This window comes from Ixodes scapularis, unplaced genomic scaffold, assembly GCF_016920785.2.
Source record: "Ixodes scapularis isolate PalLabHiFi unplaced genomic scaffold, ASM1692078v2 PGA_scaffold4__175_contigs__length_147842914, whole genome shotgun sequence".
Lineage (NCBI taxonomy): Eukaryota > Metazoa > Arthropoda > Arachnida > Ixodida > Ixodidae > Ixodes > Ixodes scapularis.
Window position 1 is genome coordinate 27,651,913 of NW_024609879.1, and position 16,781 is coordinate 27,668,693.

The 16,781-nt window shown below is 42.2% G+C and overlaps 1 protein-coding gene across 1 annotated transcript in view; it reads right to left on the reverse strand.

Annotated features, from left to right (window-relative positions):
- Nucleotides 1-256: 256 nt before the first annotated feature.
- LOC115310789 (snake venom metalloproteinase kistomin-like) overlaps nucleotides 257-16,781 on the reverse strand; it is a 60,381-nt gene continuing 43,856 nt past the window's right edge. The window contains exons 11-14 of the mRNA XM_029969264.3: nucleotides 16,141-16,305; nucleotides 14,199-14,340; nucleotides 6,352-6,459; nucleotides 257-545 (exon numbers count right to left, since the gene is read on the reverse strand). Coding sequence (XP_029825124.3) covers nucleotides 276-545; nucleotides 6,352-6,459; nucleotides 14,199-14,340; nucleotides 16,141-16,305 — 685 coding nt within the window. The 3' untranslated portion in view covers nucleotides 257-275. The remainder of the gene's footprint in view (nucleotides 546-6,351; nucleotides 6,460-14,198; nucleotides 14,341-16,140; nucleotides 16,306-16,781) is intronic.

Here is a 16,781-nt window from a genome sequence, read left to right on the forward strand (position 1 = left end):
AGTGCTGAGGTATAGTAAAACGTTTCTGTAGATCCTTCCGGTAACTCCAGTTAAAGGGGCGCCTTTGCACACGAATCATATTATTATCGGGTATCGTTATCGGAGATCAAAACCCTCCAAGTAAAATTAGGAACAGACATAGTTACTAGACTGGCTTGGCTACTGTAATCACTTTATTTCTTGCATTTTCACAGTCGTGGTTTAGTTAGTTGGTTTACACTATCTCCATGTGAGTCCTCGAGCAAGGTGACTGTCTGAGATTGGGCGCAGTCCAATTAATGTGGGAGTGTAGCCCTGGCCCGCTCCACGAGCGAATGATGCGTCTTCCTTAAAACTGCGTCCGTCCTTGACTGATGGGTGCTCTTCGAGTCGGGGTTTCTACTGTCTCGGCCCATGTACGGCCGAAACGCCCACCAATTTCTTCGAGTGGTGAGTCTCCTCCGTGTAGTGGTTGTTGTCGTTGACCGTGTTGTATAACGTGCAGGCGGCGCTGGCCTGGATGGCTGGTGCGTCACCTTCTCAACGCATTGGTGTTTGACACAGTACTGCAATATCAAAACATGCAGTTTTTAAATTGTAACTCGAGGGAATTTATTTTAACTTGCTTTGCGTTCGCCTGGATTAAGGCTGTTATTACACCCCACACAAGCATAATGAACTATTTGGGGCTTATGATTGATATCAGTGAAGTAATATTGCAGCGTGGGAGAAAGATATCCAGTTGTTACAGGCGCCCGCCGAGTTGCCTAAGGAAATGCACAGAAGTCTCCACGCCTCTTCCGAAGCTGGATGGTAGAGAGCCGCATCGCTCTACTCTTATTCACTTTAAGGCAGACAGCAGCTGAGGCTACATTTCAATGAAACCAGTAAAAAATCGACGAACTGCATTTGTATATTTCGTGGGTTTTAATTCTTGGCTAGTTAAAATAATTGCGCAAAGCGTATCATATAGAAAACACCTTAATTTTGGGGTTTATCAACGAGCTTTACAATTTTCCGATTCACACGTCGACCCATTAACAAATATTAAAAAAGTTATCGAATTAGTATTGCTGAGTTAAATAACTAGGCGCATTAAAAACCTTTTGCAGTTTGTAAGACGCTTGATAACATACAGTTGCACTATTAATTGAAAAGGAGCTTGTTGGTGAATTCGATACAAATAAACGGAAGGATTCAAACATATGGGACGAGGAGGAAACGAAAACTTCGGTTTTTGTCCCCGTCTTCTATGTTTTTTTTTCTTTCATGGATTTGTAACATAGAGTTGGTTTCACTTCGTTCGTTTTTTTTTCTATTTATTTTTTATTTTTATTTTTTTGAAATTATCTGGTACGTCCGGTATTTATATGTTATACCGTGGTCAAAATAAAAAAAAAAGTAATGCATCTGGCCCATATTTATAAACAAGTATGTTCGCGCACAGCTCATGTGTTCACTGCGAAATAGGAACCCGTTTCAAGAGGAGTGAGGCAATGGGAATGTCCCAGTTCACGGCCAACTCCGGTACTGCAGCTCTCAAACGCTTCCGGCCCTCTCAATTGCTAACCCCTCTCGCCGCATATATCTTTTAAAGAAAGTCTGCGCTTGTACCCCAACTGCACTTAAAAAGCGACCTAAAAACCCCGTCATTTCCCGCGAACCATGACAGGGTATTAACGCTGTTTACGGGCTTTCAAAGCGATACACGCCAAAATAAGCACGTACGGGATCTTTTCGAGGTAATGACCTTTTTTGTTTATGATTAGTTCAGCGATGGTAGAACACGCACATAAACATAAAGAACGCCATGTTGGTAAGTTGTTGACGCTATCAGACTGGTTCTATCAGCTCCAGCGTCGGCTGCGCCTGGACTTATCAGGGCACTAAACAACTTTTTGTGATAGTATATTTATTTATTCATGGTCATCACTCAATCTATGGGCTCTAAGCATCTTTAAAAAAAAATTAAACATTGCATTCATGAGTGACCGATTTCTTTATTAGAATTGGTATCAAAGATAAATTATCTTAGATCCTGACCGTGACTTAATTACCACAGTAGCACATAACTATTTATTTAAACAGGAAAAGGTACTTTTACGGAATAAAAATGGAAGGCCTGACTCAACATAAAATGAGCGCGAGCGCCCCCAAACATAAATTGCCCTGCTCCACAAGGTGGCGCGGTCTGCTATGTATTTGCTAGATGGCGACTCCATACCCCTTAGTACATAACAGATTACCTCGGAATTATCGCAGACACCAGAGGGCGGCGTCAGACGAGGAGAAGCCTCTCCTCGTTCGACGGCGCCCTCTGGTTCGCCTAATTATAAAAAGTTCATTTGCTAATTTTTATTAGTTATTTGGGTTATTATGATTAGCCCCTAAAATGCTTTCCCTCGAAAGTATACCTCACTGGCCGAATTCGCATTAATGAAGCATTCACTGCTCGTTTAAAAAGAATCTGTTCAGACAAAATGAAACCTTTGTATATAGCTATTCTGTAAGCAAAGTTTGTCAGCTATCCTGGGGTCTTTAACGCGATCACTACTGCGTGTGCACGTTAATGACCCCAGGTTAGCGGTCGTACTGCACTGGCAAAATTGCTCATCTGCAGTGTAAATCAGTGCGCCCCCTCCTGGCAGACCGACCTTACGCTATATAAACACTAAAACGTCCAGTTTGAATTTTGACTTTAATAAAAAATTTATACGTTTTATAACAATTAGCAAATTGTGTTAGTCCTGATCATACCCGAATAAGGGATCTGAAGTGACTCATAGAAGAGTTAAAGTTCATACGATTATGATGTTTATGTACTAAAATGGCCTGTTGATTGAATACAAAATAAGCTAAGAAGTTACCATATTTTGCATTTATGCAATTCTTCGAGAGCGTTCGTATAAATTAACGCTTCGAACTCAGCTTAGACGGTCCGAAGACCGGTTTCCCAACGTATCGCTGTCCCATTGACTACAGAGGTGCGACTAGGTGTTTATGTTAAGGGACGAGATTATGTCATTAACGGGATTACCTCGTTAACGGTATACTACAGAGTTGCGGCCTGGGAGAGAGTTATTAATGGACAAGATTACCTTGTTAAGTAAAAAGAAAACAAAGACGTGTTTCGGACATTCCGCGACGACGGCATTCGCAGACGATGACATGATCGTGCTCGCCTAGTTGCGTGTGCTGTCGACGAATGACGCTACATAAGACCTCTAGTGCGTACAGGACTACTGTAGCTAACGTTCAAGGTGCGGACGCAACGCGCGTCGCAGTGGAAACGGAGCATAAGGAACAGTGCAGAAAATCGATCGAAAAAACCAAGAGGAGGTGAGAGAATTGGTGGCGAAGACCACAGGAGAAGTTACAATATACGTGTTTTGTTTTAACTTGGTTAGGTACGAACGAATCGTTTTGCAACCGACTGTTCCATAGGGAGTAGCTTCAAGATCATGGTCATCAAGATTACGTGTGCGGCGCCTCAATCGAGGGGGCTGAAATGGGAGTGAAACTGCTGCCAATCCTTGACGCTGACATCGGCGGCCCCCAAAGAAATAACGAGAAAGAAAGTGACAAAACAGCAAATAATAAAAGCAGACGAAAAGTTAAGAGCGTTCGTTTTACCCTGACGGGTTGAAGATGCTCGAACGCTTGCCAACTTTATTTCATTTCACACAATGCAAGCTTCCGGTGTTTTCCTACAAAGTAAACTAGACAAACACACAGGGTAGAGAGCATACATGTGTTGTTTTCCTTCTTCTCTCTGCATATTAAAGCGTCGCCAGTGGGCTTCCTCGCAACCTTCAACTGGGACCGCCGATGTCCGCGTCTACACCTCGCCGTTCGCATGGGGCTCCAATGCCCATGGGACGTTTCGCTCCCCAATTGATAAACCGTCTATGGCGTCCACCATGATTTCTGAAATGTTTTGCCGCATCTTCCAACTTTGTTTTAAGAATTTGAGATGTCCTTTGAAGTTTTCTAAGGGGCCTGAAGTACAATTTAAAAATTTCTAATGAATGTAATGACCAATCATAGTTCATGGGAAGCCCGTGGAGTCTCTTCCAACCTTTTCTGTAGAAGCAAAACACCTATCAAAAACGTTATAACGGGTCTGTGGGAGAGGTCATTTGACCCTTCACGATACATGCGTAGGGAAGCCGGTTGGCCATTTTCTATCGGGCGGAAGGACCGAGCGGACGCTCAGTGTTGGCTTCCTGTACCATGCGTGGGACCTATCTTATAGAACAGCTCAGTGTGCGGATCAAGGAAAGAATATCTTGGTCCTCTGTTTCTTGCGCCTCTTCGTCCGTTCCGGCTTCAGAAACTCGTCCAGCGAGTGAACAAGAAGCCAGAGACGCCACCGCGACGACACCAGCGACGACACCTTCACCGTGCTCAGAGTTTCTCAACAGCGGCGGACGTTGATTTCGCGTTCGTGGTGTCACTAAACGTCCTACGGAGGGTGAGTATGTGTGCGCGTAGAATACCTGCTTGGCTTTACTGAGCTGCCGTACATCTCAAGACTTTACCCAGAGCATTGTGAGTACCTCGAAATGTATTTTTTGTGACCAATATTTCAGTTGTTCCTATTTGGTCTGATCTCTTTTGTGTACAGTTGCCTGCGCCCAGGTTTGAGTACTCATTGATTCTTATCGTCTTTTTGAGCTACACCATACATATAAAACTCAATGTCTGAAATAGACTTCCACTAACGCTTTATTTCATATCAGCTTCTGAAGTGAAATAAATAATTGGTTCCTTGAAGCTGTATCTTTTATGTATAATTCCCAGTAATTTGAACATCTAAAGGGTTGAAGGGCTGAAGGGGTTTCATGGGCTCAAGGGCTTGATGGAATCTAGGGCGTTGAATGGCTGAGAGGGTCCAATTACACATCAAGGCTGAAGTGACATTTTTAGTAGGGTCTAGATTATTATATTAACTATACGCCTCGAATGAATACTTCTGTATAAAAAATGAGGAGCCACGAAGGATTTAATAGTCTGCATACATGTTCAGGTTTTTCTTAAATGAATAAATTATCGCACTTTCAAAATTGTACATTACACATATGTGCGCTGGTATAGTGAAGACTTTCATAAGATCATCTGATAAGCACGGCACTCGCGCACTTTCGACGTTTCCGACATCAGTCTTAGGAACATGCAACTAGGAGAGCATGTCCATGACACCGCCTGCGAATGCCGCTGCAGACTACCTGAACCACACCTTTTCTTTTTTAACGGAGCACTTTATATTTTTACACCAAGGTTCCACCACATAGCCGCACAACGGTAGTAAATTGCAGCGCGACACTCTAACAAACCGTTTATTGCGAACCATCTAAAATCTGTCCGAAGCGTTGGTGTACATGGGGTACTTACATTATAGGTGCATATATTACAATTGATAAATGAACCAGCGCCCTGATGGAAGTCACTTAGTATCTATCCCCCCCTCCCCCCGTCCTATTGATTCTTAAAATTCAACAGCCTTGATCATTATACTTCTTGGGCTACCTGGTGACACACAGCTTTCGACCAAGTTGTCAGCATGTTAAATCGTGTCCGGTCATTTCCACCGCGAGTTACCCAAGTGAAATAGGCCAAGTGGCGCTGCTCTCCACCGCTCATAAAAGGCTGGCGCAGAGTGTGTACTTGGCCTTTCTGGGTCAGGCACTAGACCATAATAGTCGATATGTGACTACGTGTTGCTGGACCAGTCCGTTGCATCGTGCTCCGAGGCGGGTGCAAGCAAGGGTAATCTTACAACCTATATTAGCAATTCAACCTCCGGGTGTTTGTGCAATCGGTGTATTTACGATATTATTGATTGGCTAATGATACCAACGCAAACTATGTACCCTTCCGCTACATAATTAGGTATGCTCATTTAATAGAGAAAATAACCGGCACAATGTGTTTGCATTTTTATAAATAAAAAAAAAACATTAAATTGCGATATGTTACTAACATTTTAATAAAGTTCAAAGTGCACGATTGATGACATGATAAAAAGACAGGGTCAATTATTTTCTTATTACGTGAATATAGCCCGTTGCAACTATAGAAGGTAGCGCGAGGGTAAGACGGGCCGGGGAAAAGGAAGCAGACGGAACGCTGGAGACCGAGTGGGGAACCTTCTTTCTCTCTTTAGCGTTCCGTCTGCTTCCTCCTCACCGGCCCGCCTTACCCTCGCCCTACCTTCTTGAGTTGCAAGGGACTATAGCCGCTGTTCTTTCACCACAGCCGATCCTTATCCATAGTTATTTCAACAAGCGAATTGTTGTGAACTTAAATGTTTATACATCGAATGCTTTTCACGGGAAACGTTCACCATGCAAATTAGAAAATGGTCCTTACAAATCCTTTTTTACATTCCATTCCATCCGTAAGATGAGCTTGTAGACATCGGCGGCTGAAATTACGAGGACAGCACCATATTCTGCAATCCGCGGCATTTAGGGATTCCTGTGGAGAAGAATGATTAACATTTAGTTTGGTGGCTTCGTTACAGAATTACGCTCTGGTGGTTTCATTCAGCATCTCTCGCGGCACAACGTGGAGTAACGTAAAAATAAATCGCCGTAAAAATTATTTGTTATAAAATGTCGAAAAAGGTAGGGCATTTTAATGGTAATGAAGATATAAAGGTCCTGGTCTCAGCATGCCGCACTGCTCAGGTTGGTACCAATATAACAAAACTGCTCTCCAATCAAATTACACTTACTTTACAAAAAAAAAAGAAACTATTAAGTCCTGCGAAACACTCTGAAGAGATTGTCACCTATGTGAGTCTCTGAAATGGCCATTGGTACAATTTCAAGATGGGTCCCTTCTGGCTTCCCTGGCGGAAAACGACTGTCTTCGGGAGGATAATCTTGGCAAGCTTTCAATTGCCCCTACTTAAATAGTCGAGCAGAGTGTTGGCAGCTCTCAAAACTTTATATATCTGACTATGTCCCTTGCGTGCTGTGCGTAGCTCAAATTAGCCCAAGTGCTTCCTTATTTCTCGGGTAAACATAACACGGTTTCTTCACTCTGAATTACATAGGCTTAACGTGCCACAGAACTGATTAGTAAGCTCCTAAAGCCATAAGCTGCAGTTCTAACGCACACAACAGTGCATAAGAACACAATGGCACTTCCTCAATTTCTTAAAGAACTTCAACAATTTGCTCCAGAGCAAGAAGAAAACAAAAACGGACAAGCACGCATGGTGTGTTCCCGAAGTGAAGAGTTCCAAGAAAGTTTTCGTTTAATAGAAAGACAAAAATCACCCAGCAAGCCTGCGTTTGAGCTATTCCCTTTGATGTTGTTTCCTGCAAGCTTGCTCGTGAAGTCGAAACAGTTCGTAGGGCTTGTACGCGTTTCTGGAAAATGTTAAGCTACCCGCAATGCGGAAAAGGAAGGAATGAATTTCAAGAATTCACGCCTGAGTCTACTAACAAGTCTGAGCGATTGTTTGACAACATCAATATTTGGTATTAGAAGTAATATTCTAGCCGAATGACAAAAGTTAAGGTACAGTGCTAATCACACTTTTCTATAACGCGCGAGCGTGCGGCTTTCTCTGGGGAGCGCTAGACTGGTGGCATTCGCGGAAACTAAGCTAGTCACGGGGCGCAACATGGAACGGCCCGCTCGAGGGGTGTCCTGCCCAGTCTATCAGCTGGCGGCGAACGCGAAAGGCTGCTCGCACGCTTTTTAGAAACATCATTGCTCGAACAATAAACAAACTAAAGCATGAAGGCGTATCAACCATGTCGTCATCAAAATACAAAATATATCATAAAGCATTTTACTTTTATCGCTTATCAAACTGATAGAGTGGGCAGGACACCCCTCGAGCGGGCCTTTCCATACTGTGCCACGTGACTAGCTTGGTTTCTGCGAATGCCACCAGTCTAGCGCTCCCCGGAGAAAGCCGCACGCTCGCGCGTTATAGACAAGTGTGATTAGCACTGTACTTTACACCGTTCCACATCAAGTCTGACCGCATGCCAACGCTATAATCAGATGGAGCCAATCAATCAGCTCTAAAAGCGCACCGTCACGGCTCCTGTTGTCTTTGTGGGCTGTCTATCACCGGCCATAGCCTCCTGTAAAGTGACAAAGCCTGGAAGATCGCCACTCGAAGCGGCCGCCAAAACAGAAAAGGTGGAGCGAAACACAACGGATGCCACGTGACTGGCGCCCCGTTGCGACGAGACACGGAAAGACACTTTTCTCGAGCGAACAAGTGTGTTTGAAGTCCTCGCCGCTGCAAAAGTTTTGAGCTGCTGTCCAGGTTCCCCGAGAAATGGCTCTTTGTTGCTCTGTGCTACCAGATCCTCGCAATCCAAATCTGCGACCGGGCACTCTATGGCTTCGTTGGCTTTGTGAGTATAGAGGAGGCTATGCCCCGGCTGAACCAATCACGCACCGCACACTGAATTCTGCGTCTGCAGTTTCTTGAGCGCATGATTGCTTTAGCTGATGAGAGCAAACGCACAAAAATGACGAGTCACGTGACGGTGCAATTTTTATCGCTTGCTTGATTGGATTCATCGGACTGTAGTGTCGACTGCAGTGGAACGTAACTTGAAGCGAAGTATATGTCCAGAACATGTTTGTATGAACTCTGTCAAGATAATGCACGCAAGTATCCAGATATTGGTGGCGTGCGCGAACTGCAGTGGCGCTTCTCCAGCTTTTTGTCATCATCTTGTGTGACGTGCAGGTAGGGCAGTTCGGGAAGAGGACGCATAATCCTCTGCACGTGAGGTCGCTTCGTGCGTAGTTTGGGTAGTGCGGCAAAACCTATTTCACAAGTTGTGTTTATTTGGTGGAGTGATATGTGTGCAATAGTATTTTAATATAGCTTGAGGACGAGGAACGCGTGCTCGCGTTAAGCAAAGTTCTGATGCTGAAGTGTCAGGGCGCCGCGATGGTGATCAACTATTCGCTACACAAGTGCTATAGCGCTGGATAATAAAAATAGAATATTCAGCGCTTTACCACCATGCAACACCTACCATTGTGAGCGTGGTAAAGTGTTTTTAATATTATCCACTCGAGAGAAAATTGAGAAGGGTTAGCTTATCGGGTTGAAAATTGGCAGTCCAAGCTCAAGAACCTCTCGCGCGTGTGTGGTAAACACTTGCAAATAAGCAATTTCGAGCATAGTCTATTGTGAGTTCTGTTATTTTAGGGGTTGCACGTTCATTCCTTTTTCATTTCGAAAACAAGTTAACAAATATTTACCCGAAATAGCTGGCTTGAATAGTGTGTGTCATCCTCTTCAAGTCATTTTAACTGAATGGCTGCTGATTAACCCGGTCAACGTGAAACGTACAAAACCACCTCCACAACCTTACCGAAAAAACCCAGTATAACTTTCCACTTCCTAGTCCTACATTATGAAACTCCGAATCTAACTGGATTTGTTTCTGGAAACATCAAATCCAGATTGTGAACAAAGTAATCACTAATGGAAACCTGAAATCCAGATAAAAATCACATCAAGTCAATACCGCATTTTACTGGCTGATCAGTTGGTGTGCAGGGTAGTACATCTTGTACTACCGGTATCGTGTTAACCTTATGCGCTTAGGCGTCTTCACGCAGCTAATCGGTTATTGTCTCGTGCAAGAATTGTGCACGTGAAAGTTTTTATTGACCAACTATTAACAAATATATAGAAAACACGGTATATCGTTCTGAAATGCGCCAATCACAGTAAAGAAACAACCAGCGTGACCCGCTCGCAGCTAATCAGCTGTCACAAAAGCCTTGGGAAAAGGTTGCCACGTTTTTTTTTTTATCCAGATGGTACCTTATGTTTTATCCTGATCGATTACTACAGCAAGTACATCGGTGTTCAAACAATGGCGTGAGCAGTTGCCAGGGGTCTTATTTTCTCTTACAAGGTATTATTTGCAAGATTTGTATACCAGACGAAGTAGTGAACGTTAATGAACCACATTTTGACTCGGCAGAATTCAAAGCATTATTGAGTCGCTGGGATGCACGATATAATCCATCTAGCCCGTATAGTCCGAGGTCAAATAGATTGACGGAAGCGTGCATTGCAGACAATGAAGCATTCTTTGGTAAAGGCGAAATAAGATGAAAGGACCTATTCACGGTCCTTCTGGATTACCGCAGCACGTCGATGGATGGTCTTAAATCACCAGCCGAACTCTTGGTCATAAGAGAATTGAGGGCATTGGTACAACTCCGCCAGGTTACCTGCTTCCCAGCTTGGACTGCAGAGAAACTCAAACGCAACTCTCACGACGACAAGTGAGACAGAATTACCAGGAGACATAAATACAAAAATTATTTTGCCCCTAGTGCCAAAACAGCATTTGTGGTTTAAAAAAAAAGAGAATAAAACAGAGGTCTGATTTTAAGGAAGGGCCCGAGCGAGAACCCGAGCGACATTGTGCAAGGACAAGAAGGACGCTCCTACAGGTGCAATCGACACCACATCAAGGAAGCGTATGGAGAATTAAAGACCAGTACAGGTTCTGAAGACGATTGCCCGACAGTCTCAAAAGAAGTCTTCAACCGCCTTACCAACCGACTGAAAGTATGTCAGGGTCTACAGAGACTCAGAGCCTGCATCGTCAGGACCGTCAAGTGACCACAAGTAGTGGACCTGTTGTGATGCAGCCACTAGGATACAAAGACTGCTAACCGCGGCACGAGCACTGAGTTATTTCCACAAACTATAACAATACTTTCCAAAAAAAGAAAAAAGAAGGGCGGCGCGTCATGATGTGCTATTGCAGAAGAAGAGGACTCTCGGTGAGCACGCTGTCATGACCGGGGCGCGGTCATGGTTTGGAATTGAAAACCCGGCTGCTGATTTTCTTCCTCTTATATTTTATTAAACAGTTTGCTTAATCCGGCCTCCTGACTTTAACTGACATAACACTCTGAAACACACTCTATTGCTTCACAAACACTCATCTTTAGGTTCACCTGATTTTGCACTTGGTTTGGCACTTAACTATCTAGTCAGTCACTCCCAAAAAGTAGTCATTAATGGCTCATAATCTCTTTTGCTTAAGTAAGGTCGGTGTTCCTTAGGGATTTGTGCTCGGTCCATTCCAGTTCTTGGTCTGCTTTAACGATATCGGCTACAGAATTATATCTCCAAAGTCAACTTTTATGCAAATGAATGTGTCTTATACAGCGATATATACCCAAGGCAATATTTTTGCTTTACAAGGTGATCTTGCTCATGGACTGACATGGGTCATGAAATGGAAAATTAATCTGAATTTCGCGAAGTGTAATTGCATTAAATTTAGCAGAAAGCGACTAATCATTCAGAGAAATTTCCATTTAAATGGAAATAAAACTTCCCTGGCGAAGGATGTAAAATATTTGGAACTGATTATTTTATGTAATGCAACGCGGATGCGTCATGTTAATGCATTTCGATGAAAACAGGACATGTACTTAATTTTATCGAGAGGAACTTGAAATGGGCACCTCGTGACGTCAATAAAGTTTAATTCATTTCTAATGTGAGTTCTATCTTAGAATATCTATGATTTTCACGATAGTGTCTCTTAAATAAAGCTCAAGCTCGGTAGGAAACCTCTACAACTAAAACGAAAGTGTCCCCGTTTCACGTTTATGCATAATCTGTGTTACTGTAGCGTCAGGATAGATAAATCAAGATTCGTATTGGCACCTCATTATGTATTTTTTCGAACTGTCGATAAGAAAAAGATCCGAGAGTTTTTCACACGTACCGACGTTTCAAAATATTCATTTTTTTACATTGTAAAACCCGATATTGAAAATTCTCCAGCTTGCTTGCATCTTCTCTGTAATTTATATTCATTTTCCAGCAACCAATCAGTGACTGTAACGCGCTGCCCTACTCACTGGTTGGGCTTCCTAACGTTCAATTATTTTCGATAAAATCATGTTATTGTAGCCTGTTTTGACGGTTTACTTTGTTCGGTCTGCACTTGCTGTGGATCGTGTCAATCTTCTCATATCATTGGAGTATATATTGGTATGTTTCTCCCGTATGATTGATATTTTTTGTTGTTTGCTTCGCTATATGTTCGCTTTTGTATAATTATTCCCGTCCCTTTTACTGTAATGCCCACCGGAAAATGTCGGTGCAAAAGAAAAAAAAATAAATGCGTAGACAGAGAGACGGACGGACGGACGGACGGATAAATATGCCTCTGTAGTATGACATTTTGACACTAAAGCTTTAGAGGGACACTGCGAGGGTGTTTATGATCCTCAAGGGTTTTGTCTGTACATGATACTTGGGTGGTTGTGAGAGCAGAACCACCCAAGACACAATTTGCGGCTCGAAATTTGTTTTCTTTTCGCCCGAAAACCGCCGACCGAGAAACAGCCGGTTTCAGTCGTGCTTACTCTCTTCTCCGTGGTCACGTGCTGTTTTCGATGGTTTAGACGAAACAACCAAAGATGATCAAAGTTGTGAGTCATTAAAGGCACATACTATCATGCTAGAAAGGGACAAAAAATATTATACCCATTTTTTTCAGCTTGTAAAAAGCAGCAAATATGTTGATTAACAACAAAAAAAAAAAAGTTGTCCAACCACCTGATTTTTTATATTTTTCGCCTCCAAATGTTTTCTTTCTCCCCAGTGCAGTTTTGGTTCCGGTTCCAAGCCGCTACGTTTTTTTTTTGTTTTTTTTACTTTAATAAAAATATACGTGACACTATAACAAAATATAGATTGGGTAGTCTTCTGACACTATAGTGGATCGCGTGTAAAAAAATAAAAAAATAAACAATTTGAAGGGTGTCAGTGTCCCTTTTGTAAACTTGAGTCGATTCAAAATTGACCACGCTGGTTTGCTGTTAACTCATATTACTTTGATATCAGTGCCACGGTATTACAAGAACAAAAACAAGCAAACAAACAAACGTGTTGCGGGACTCGCTTGAGCTACGCACAGATTATCAAGGTACTCGTTCCTAAATCAAGTGGTGCGTGAATATGTTGCCATTGAAAATGATATTTACCTAAAACACCATACTCCTACTTCTCAAAAATTAGACCACTAAAAAAAAAAAATAAAAAGAAAAAATGGAGTACAATCACATGAAGAACGTCTCTTCTACAATCCAATCTTTTCCCCCCGATACATAAACCAGTGTAATATACTCCCTGACACTGTGGTTTCAGCCTCTCACGAAACTTGACAGTTAGCTGAAGCTACACTTAGATGAAAGCGAAACATGACAAGTCAGTATTTTATTTGTTATTTCACAAATTTACTTTCATTGCTTGCGCTTTCTTTTACATTCAGCAGCCGTGTGCATGTATCTGTATATTTCTTTTTTGCTTGCACCTTGTTTTATTTTTTAGAGCAGTTAGTATGCATGCCTATTTCTTGCCTTTGCATGTGTGTATTTCGATAATATTATAACTCCTACAATAATGCCTTCCAAAATAAATGTAAGTTAGGAATAAATATAAATTATATTGGCGAATCACACATGGATGGAAGCGTCGGTATGGACGAGCTGGGTTAGCCGCGGCGCCACGCAGAACAACAGCCCGCACGTGAACAGCTAAGATGGCAGCCCGTCGTCTCACACCGTAATGACTAAAAAGAAAGTATAGACGAGATATTCTACAGATTCAAAAGAAGAATCAAAGACTCCGTGACGTAAGTCGCGCAGGTTGGAATCGGAAGGTCAAGTCTCGCTCGTGAATATTTCAAAAAATTGTGCACATACAATCGTTCAATTCAAGAAAAATATGATACAAATGCCATGCCCCATTTTAGATATAAATGAACACTTTTAAAGAGATATAGATCAGAACTAATATAACCATTCAGCGTCCGCTTTCCCCGTAGTCTGCTTGAATCAGACGGTGTGAAACAGTAAAGTATCCCAGAGGTTGCGCCATCGAAAAATCTTACCGCCAATTGCATATAAGAGAGTTAAGGTGTCTATGAGCAGTTCGTTATCTCCTACCCTGCCAAAGATCATTCAATATAAAATACTAGTGTTTAAGATTCAACATAACTCTCGTATTGTTTCGCCGAATAATGTAGAATCAATCCTTCAAGAAACAAATACCTGTCCACCGTGTTATGGCATTCAGGGACACATCATATATTTGTCGCTGTTGCCGAACCCTAATAGAAAGTTTTCTGCGTAGTTTGGGTTATTGAAGGCGCGCTTAAACACCGGGAACTTACGGGATGAACGGTCACGCCCTTGAAGTCTGAATACTTTTTCTCACACAATTGTTGCTTTGTAATGTCCGCTCCCGGAAATCGTGTCATATTTATCTGGTAATGTTTCGCTGATAACATATCAAAGCAAGCCTGTTTTAGAGTCCTGAAAAAAAAAAAGCCAAAAGAAATAAACATTACCTATAGATCATTCTAATATTTAGAAGTCCTCAGCCTAACGTGCGGATCGTCTCTTCGGAAAGCGAGCAAGTCACACGCCATGCGCACCAATACTGAAAATGGAACCGGCCAGTAGCTCTTTTTTGGAAAGGTCTCTAGTCTGTGACGGGAGTAAAAATTCAGGAAATGCTCCGGCCACTGACGTACTGCGCGTGCTCATGTATCTTCGCCGCCGAGAGAATAGTGCACCTGCTTCAGGTGCGCGAGGATGCAGCGAAGCTCGCTACTGATTGACCAAGATGAAGTCGTCGCGAGGTTCCAAAGGCACCTGCATGGCCTTATGCTTCTTTATTGTAAGAACGATCAGCTATCTATTTTGCTATCTATTTTGGTTTGCTTTCGAAGTTTTTCGCTGATGTCTGCAAAATGCACCAGATCATTGAGAGAACAACAATCTTAGAATTGCCGTCATCTTTGTTTATTGGAATGAAACAAGGACCTATATGTTTAGTATGGCCACATAAAACAGTGGTTCTTGCGTGCTGCAATTTTTTATTCGTGTCGATATATATTTGGCAATATTTTGACGGTTAATCTAAACTGTAACTAGGTGACTATCTACCGAAACGATTTTTCTGCGTTTATTTTTTTCTGTCAAATATATTATAGAAAGTTTGTTCATGTTTGCGATAATCATTTATCTGGGTATGTTTTAAATGCATCAGACTATTCAGTTAAGGGTTTAGCACATTACGCACTTCCTTCTAAAAACTACACATTTATCTAATCCTTTCAATTTTCGTGGATAATTTTTTACCGCGACGTTTGTATATAAATTTTGAACTGGAGAAGCAAATTATTAAAGGATATATTTGCAGCCCTGATAACAAATCTGTGCAATTTAATTTTCAAATGGCGAAGAAATAATGTACAAACAGTTTAGATTTGAGTTGACGCCCCTGTCACTCATTATACCAATTTTTTTCCTGACTTAACAAATTAAAAAAAAAAAAACGGAAAGCTGCGAAAGCTACACTTACGCGATTTATGCAAGTGAGTTATACGGCCAGGGGGGATAGTATAGGAGCTAATCGTAGCAATCAGTAAGCTAAATAAGTAAAATTAGCTAAATAAGTAAAATTAGCTAATTAACTTTTTAATTAGTAAATATAGACATATAGTTCCAAATAGAACTTACTGAGGGTGATAGAAAACCACCAAATAATCAATTTTTTGGAATTCTTTGAGCGCGTGGGAACCCTAGTAGTGCGCTGAAGGTATCGATCCTGCAACAGGTATAAGGCTGGGGCTATGATAAGAAACAAAAAAACCACACGGGCGCGCTATCGCACCGGTATACCCTTGCTCCTGCTGCACGGGTGGTAACTTTACCGCACTTCTGCGCTTCTCACGCGCTCGAAGTATGTGCAAAGGTACTGAGTTAGTGGTTTTTGATGACGCTCAGCGATTGTATAACTGGAATCATATGTTTATATTCACTAATTAAAATATAGTTACCAATTTTTAGATAATTTGCCGACTGATCGTTACAACTTGCCCTCTGTATTGTCTCCCTCGCCATATAACTCACCTGAACCAACCTTATAAGTGTTGCTTTCAGGGTTGTTTTAAGAAGATCTGTTAAGCTCTAAAAAACAACCTGTATTACTAGTACTTGAAAGATCAGTCTTTTTAAAGTAAGGTTCGTTTATTACAATGGGCGTGTGTACGACGAGGCTGAAAGGTAGGGCAGAAGCCTAAAAATAGTATAATATAAAAATCGTACTCAAGAAAACCACGCAAGTGTTCCAAGGAACACGAAGACCATTGTCCATCCCGAGCGCCGTGTGCAACAGGTGCCATCGTGTAGCCATCACGTGCACTGCATACATGATGTTTGTATCTAGCAGTGCTATAGACTGCTTTGTCCCCATCATGAACCATTCCAAGCCTGTAAAGAAAGTTGAAAAAGCGAGGTTTGTTAATGGCGTGCCCGTGAAACGGTAGCCTAAAGGCGGACACCACGCGCGTCCACGTTTTGTGCAATACGCGCATACATAAATATAAGGCAGTGAAGCTTAATGAAAAAAATCCTGATTTAGCTTGAGTTGTACCATTAAACCTTTAGCGTGAGCTTTAGAACTCAACCCTGCTGAAGATTACTTTTCGCTTGGCAGTCACTGGCAAACTATATGCATGTTCTCAACGACATAGCCAGTTCAGCATCCCCCCTAGAACAACCTCCCCTGCTTTTCTCACGCCACCTTTCTCTTTCTTCTCGAAGTCAGGTCTTGTTTTCGCACCCTGCTCAAAGAGTTCATAATAGCTCTGGTTATAAAGGCAGACTAACAGACCGGTGCTGGTTTGGTTAAAAAATAAATCTCGAATTACCCTTTTTTCAGTAAGCCGCTGTGCATCCGTACACCT